General features: G+C 47.4%; 1 protein-coding gene across 1 annotated transcript; it reads left to right on the top strand.

Annotated features, from left to right (window-relative positions):
* Positions 1–1,166: 1,166 nt before the first annotated feature.
* CUNH21orf62 (chromosome unknown C21orf62 homolog) lies at positions 1,167–1,902 on the top strand. Its single transcript, XM_009282950.2, has one exon. The coding sequence runs from the start codon at positions 1,228–1,230 to the stop codon at positions 1,900–1,902; it is 675 nt and encodes a 224-aa protein (XP_009281225.1). The 5' UTR covers positions 1,167–1,227.
* Positions 1,903–5,817: the final 3,915 nt, after the last annotated feature.

The raw sequence follows: 5,817 nt of genomic DNA, 5'->3' as shown, positions 1-5,817 counted from the left end.
CATGGATCAATCTTTTCACATGCTAAGGACCAAAATCTGCCCAGTGCATGCCCTACTGCTGCCTTCACTAGGACCTGCCACCTTTGGTCAAAATTTGGCTCTCCTGTCTCTCGGTGCTTCAAAACAATTACAGTCAAAGCAGACAAACTTTCCAACATCTTACAATTTGTGTTGAGAAATGGCATTCTGCATTGTTGCTTGTACCTAATAATATGTACCTAATAATTGTACCTAATAATATGCCAGGAGAACCCAGATGCTCCTGGTAAGATCCAACCCTGCTCTGAAGAACAAAGGGCTGGTAGCTGAGAATCCAAGAGTCCCCACCAAACACGCTCCCAACCATTTGAGGTAGAGCATGGCTGGGATGGAAGCTTGCTCCGTTGTCATAAGCATGCGTGGAGGTGCTACTTTGCTTTGCCAGGGTAAATGAAGGCAAAAGCAACCAGCAAAGCCAGGATCTATCCTATGCTAGTTGCTGTGCAGAGACACAGTGAGAGATGGTCCTTGGTCCCCAAAACTTACAGACTAAGGCTGGAGCAGACATAGCTTCATATGGACCAAAAGCAGGTTTTATCAGCATACCACATAGCTCAAAAGCGTATGTGCTGCATCCAGCAGTGCATCTGCCCTTAACCACCCTTTCTTTCTTTCCCTTTGCCCAGTATATCTCACACTCAGTTTAAAGGGAAGGTTATCACAACCCTTACTTAGCAATTCAGGTGTAAAACAAATGCTTGTCTTTAGCCCTTCTCAGACTCCCTCACTTGGTGAAGTGGAGAACAAGGTCATTTGTCACCCCTGTCTGTTGGGAAGCGGACAAAGAGAAAGCAGAAAGCAGAAACGAGCAGTAGTCCTGCCCTTACCTTCACACTGGGCAGGCTGAGGACCCGTCTGGATAGAGAAGAGGGTGTCCAAGCTGTCCCATAAGCAGATGAAACTATTTAGAACAAAAGAGGAGTGAAAGAGGAATCCCAAACATGAGTCACAATTCATTTTTCTGAATCAGTGTAGCTGTGCTTCTGCCTCTAATGCAGGGCAACCTGCAAAACTGCAATATGGTTCTGAACAGATGAGACAAATAATGAGTGGGAAAAGCAAAGTAATATTAACCGTCGAGTGGTCTTTAGTACAATAAAGAAATTGTTTTTCCTCAGTAGGTAAAGCCAAGTGATATAATTCACTACGTAAAAGGAGGAGACACTTGGCAGCTTGGCACCAGTACTAATGAAGCCAATAGCCTTCTCTGCTTTCTCCTTTTGGCTGGCTCTCATTTTGGCTGGCTTCCTTGGCATACACATCACTGGCAGTTTTGTGAGAAGTCAGAAGAACCATACGCTAATTTTCACCAAGGAAAACACAATTCGCAACTGCAGCTGCTCGGCGGATATCCATGATTGTGATTACTGCCTGGCAAACTTGATGTGCAATTGCAAAACGGTGCTGCCTTCTACCATGGAAAAAACTACCTACAATAGCCACCTGACCATTTGGTTCACAGACACCTCTGCGCTGGAGATGCTTCTCAACTTCACAAGGGTGTGGGATTTGAAGCTGTCCTTCTGTGGCACCACTCCTCTCCCAACAGAGTACTTGGCCATTTGGGGACTTCGAAAGCTCCGGGTAAACAAGGTCAAGGGACAATTTCCAGAGCAGAGTGTAACCATCTACAGCAGCAGCAACAACGAAAAAGAAGACTCGCCTGCGGTGCACAACAAAGACAGGCAAATGCTTGTATATATTTCTTTTCTGGATACCTCGCTTTTCAATGGATATTCTTTGCTGAAGTCGTACAGTGTGGAAAACGTCTCTAGTATCACGGAGCACTTTCCCAGCCTGCTGCACTCTGATGTTTTCTCAACCTCAGATAACAAGAGCTATGTTGTAACATTCATTTACTGAGTTATTTAACATATTCAGTAGTCAGAGGCATGGCAAACTGCTAAGAGAGAGATGGGACTTCTTCAAGTCTATTTGGTTTGGCCAGGAGGAGCCGTTATGGGATGGACAGTTCTGACTGTGATAGCACTCTACAAGGAGGTGTTTAAAGTAAGACAGACTCATCAGACTAATTCGGTAAACACTTTCTTAAAGAACAAAGAAGATGTGAAACGACTGTTTTAGAAAGCATCGGTACAAATTATTTTTATATATTGTAAGCTAAGAATTGAAATCTGCGGATAAATTTTGTTTTAAGGTTGTGCCTCAGACAGAAAAAGACATAACCGTGTACCTCCAGTTGTAGAAGAACCTGAGCGCCTCCCGGAGGATCACTCGGGTTAGATGGCAGCTCAGGAGGTCTCCAGGCCAACCCCCTACCCCAAGCAGGGCAACCTCTGGGATCAGACCAGGCAGCTCAGGAGGTTTCCAGGCCAACCCCCTGCCCCAAGCAGGGCCACCTCTGGGATCAGACCAGGCAGCTCAGGAGGTCTCCAGGCCAACCCCCTGCCCCAAGCAGGGCCACCTCTGGGATCAGACCAGGCAGCTCAGGAGGTCTCCAGGCCAACCCCCTGCCCCAAGCAGGGCCACCTCTGGGATCAGACCAGGCAGCTCAGGGTTTTCTGCAGTCGAGTCCCCAAAACCCCCAAGGTCGGAGCCTGCACAACCTCATTGGGCAACCTGCTCCACTGCCTGCCTGTCCTCATGGGGAAACCTTTTTCCATGTATTAATCCCAGCCTTCCCTTCTCCAGGCTGAGCAAGCCCAGTTCCCTCACACTTTTCTTAACAGTCACGTGCACCAGCCCCTGACCATCTTGGTGGCTCTCCACTGGACCACTTCAGTTGATCCATATCCTTCTTGCACTGCGGGGGGCAAAACCGCATGCAGTACTCCGTATGCAGTCTAGTAAGTGCCAGGACAAGGGGAATAATCCCTTCCCTCCATCTACTGGCTGTGCCCCTGTCGATACAGCCCGCTGCTGTCAGGTTCAAGGGGTATGAGGCGGCTACAGGTTACTCAGACTGGGAGTGCTGGGTTGTCGTTGCCCTCTGGTACTCGATCACAGCTGGGAACCCTCTGCTCGGGCTGGGTGACACAGCCTCTTATGAAAGCAGGGACGGGCTACGCAGGCAGCCTCCAACCTCAGTGCACAACCGAAGGTGTGTTTGGGGGATGACCAGGAAGCTGTGTTCTCTGCCAAGCCACGGCACACATCGTGGGAAAGGACTGGGCAAGAGGCCACCTGACAGATGAGACACCATGCTCACAAAGGTGTTTTTCCCAGGGTGTCTCTTGCACACTGGGTGTGCCGACACCTGCAATTTCCCCAAATGCAGGGAATTTGGCTTCATTTTTTGTGATAATGGCAAGCTCTGCTCTTGTTCTCCCCTATGAGAAAGCAGAAAGACCCCATCCAATGACTCTCGTCCGATAAGGGAGGCGAGGCTTCTGGCAGACATGTAGCAAACAATTTTCAGATGCACTGCAGGAGAAAGATTGCCATCCCCTGAAAAACATACGTCGGGACTATTTATATAGCCCAAAATCTGCTCCTTGCCCATGTCTGCAGGACTCGCATTCTATGAGATATGATTAAGGCCGGGATCCATCCATATAGTACAATAAAGACTTTGGAATAGCAAGTCCTAACAGTCTTGCATTGCCAGCAAAGGATTACATGAAACTGGGATAAAATATGTGTACTGAGGGGAATGGTTATCAAGATTCTGAGGAACCAATGAATTTGCCTCAACAACTTTAAAGAAAGACTTTTTCTATAACTGTAATCAACGATGGAGCAGTTTTTGCTAGGAAGCAAAACTTAATTTTTCAGAATACTTAAATACACGCACACCTTCCATTACTGTGAGCTTTCCCACTGAAATCAACAATGTGGCAACTAATGAATTAATGGGGTCCATTTGCAATTGCAAATTAACAGATTTAAGCACACGGGTGTTTGAAGGCTGGGGAGTGAACTCGATTTAACTCAGAGAGAGAACTATTAAATCAGCTGTTGTAAAGACATCGTTTCCTTTGTCAGCACCTTGGCAACAAACCATAAGCCTTCTCCCCAAACCACAAGTATTTCTAGTGATACCTCTCACAACTGTGTCACACGTTACAAAACGGTTAGGAGCTGGAGCTGGGCTGACAGAGACTGGCAGCAGGAGGGTGCGCGTGTGTGTTCTGAGCACGTTACATGCCTGGAATGTATTACAGACACAGGCTAGTAATTCATAGTCTGCCCAGGAATCCCATGCTCTGTGCAAGAGTACTAAGCTTGCCTTCACAAACTGGCTAGTCACTAATCCTGCACAGGATAGTGTTGTAAAAAAAAAAAAGAGCTGGCACACACAAATATATTGATTTCTAAATGTTACCAACCCTCTCTTTATAATCTGGGAAAATCAAACCTGAATGATCTTCAGCGACTTCACTAACTGAGGCTCTGCTGCCCTCTAGTAAAAAATGTGCTGAGTAACAGAGTACTTCCACATTGCCATTGACAGCAGTGGTTGGCTGCTGTTACTGTTCAAAATTCACGCATGTAGCAGTAACTGAGAATGTATGTGTTCTGGTCTTGTTGGGAAGAAACCACGAGATTAATAAATTAATAAATCCATGGGCTTTCTAACACTGCAAATTACAGTTTCAGTTACTTTTGCCACTGCAGCGTTCTGAATAAGGCTGACGTAAAAGACCTTTTGTTCCTGTGCCCAAGTAAGCACTGCAGAAATTTTCCTGGAATCAGGAAGAAAAATCCTCCTCTCAATTACATGCAGAGCAGAAATCCACAGCACCAATATTGCAGTGATCTTTTCAACTCCCCTGGTCTTCTCCAGCAGATACCAAGAACCTGATTCTCCCAATTGCAATTTTATATGGCTTTGTGTTAGAAGCTTGCAGAATTTCTTCAGAGCAATGTATACAAACATATACCACATACGTTATTAGTTCTGTTGGTGGAGGTTTCTTTTGTCTGCATGTGAACTACACACAACGGTACATTAAGCATCACTCTGCAGAAATAATTATGTGATTTTGTGAATGTGTTAAATCCCAGAGTAAGATACTCACACTTAACCACACTCAACACCCTACAATGTTTGACCATGTACTTATAGCAATGAATATTTATATACACAATGATTTCACTCTCCATGTATCAGGTTCAACCTGTATGTATTTGCCAGTCTTTAACCTTGATGTATGATTACTGGACATGCCAATGAACGGAAACCGAGGCGATGTTTTCATATCAGAAAAATATGGAGATAGGAGCTGTAGATTTACAGTTTTCCTTCCCTCTAGTAATTCTGGTGTGACTTGGGTAAGTCAATACAGATTGAGAACAGCACAAAAGTAATGCAATGCAGGGGCTGATCTTGCTGTGCAGCCGCAAGGATAGCCCGCAGGAGGCCAGCCAGGCCCCCTGCACCGCCTCCCGGGCAGACTCCCAAGGTGGCCGGCAAAGACGGGCTGCAGGGGAGCCCGGCCCTGCCGATACGGCGGGAAGGCTGAAAAGAGCTCCTTCCAGTCCCCAACACTTGCACTGGGAGAGGCCGTCTTCAAAAAGCCCGGCGATCTTCCGGCATCTGCCACCAAACTTGCCGTTTTTCTTTTAGTCGGTGCAGCGGCCGCCAAGGCTGGCCGGACCGACTTCTTAGGATGCCCCCAGCCCAGACGAAACCGAACCCCGAAGGGCCCTGCAACCTGAAAGACAGCGACTGCCTAGCGCTGGCGAAGACGACCGCCACGTTGCTCCCCCCCCTCCGAGCCAGAAGCCAAGATTTCCTCAGGGAGAACAGGGGCTTTCCGGCAGAGGCCGTGCACAGCCGCGGAGCGAGACCCGCCTCACGCGAGCGCCCCGGCC

The sequence above is a fragment of the Aptenodytes forsteri genome, unplaced genomic scaffold, assembly GCF_000699145.1.
Source record: "Aptenodytes forsteri isolate BGI_AS27 unplaced genomic scaffold, ASM69914v1 Scaffold2, whole genome shotgun sequence".
Classification (NCBI taxonomy): domain Eukaryota; kingdom Metazoa; phylum Chordata; class Aves; order Sphenisciformes; family Spheniscidae; genus Aptenodytes; species Aptenodytes forsteri.
The sequence above is the reverse complement of the archived record's forward strand: the minus strand, read 5'-3'. Positions and strand labels throughout refer to the sequence as shown.

Excerpts from the sequence above, each read along its gene's own strand:
- CUNH21orf62 (XM_009282950.2), top strand. The coding sequence starts at position 1,228 with ATGAAGCCAATAGCCTTCTCTGCTTTCTCCTTTTGGCTGGCTCTCATT.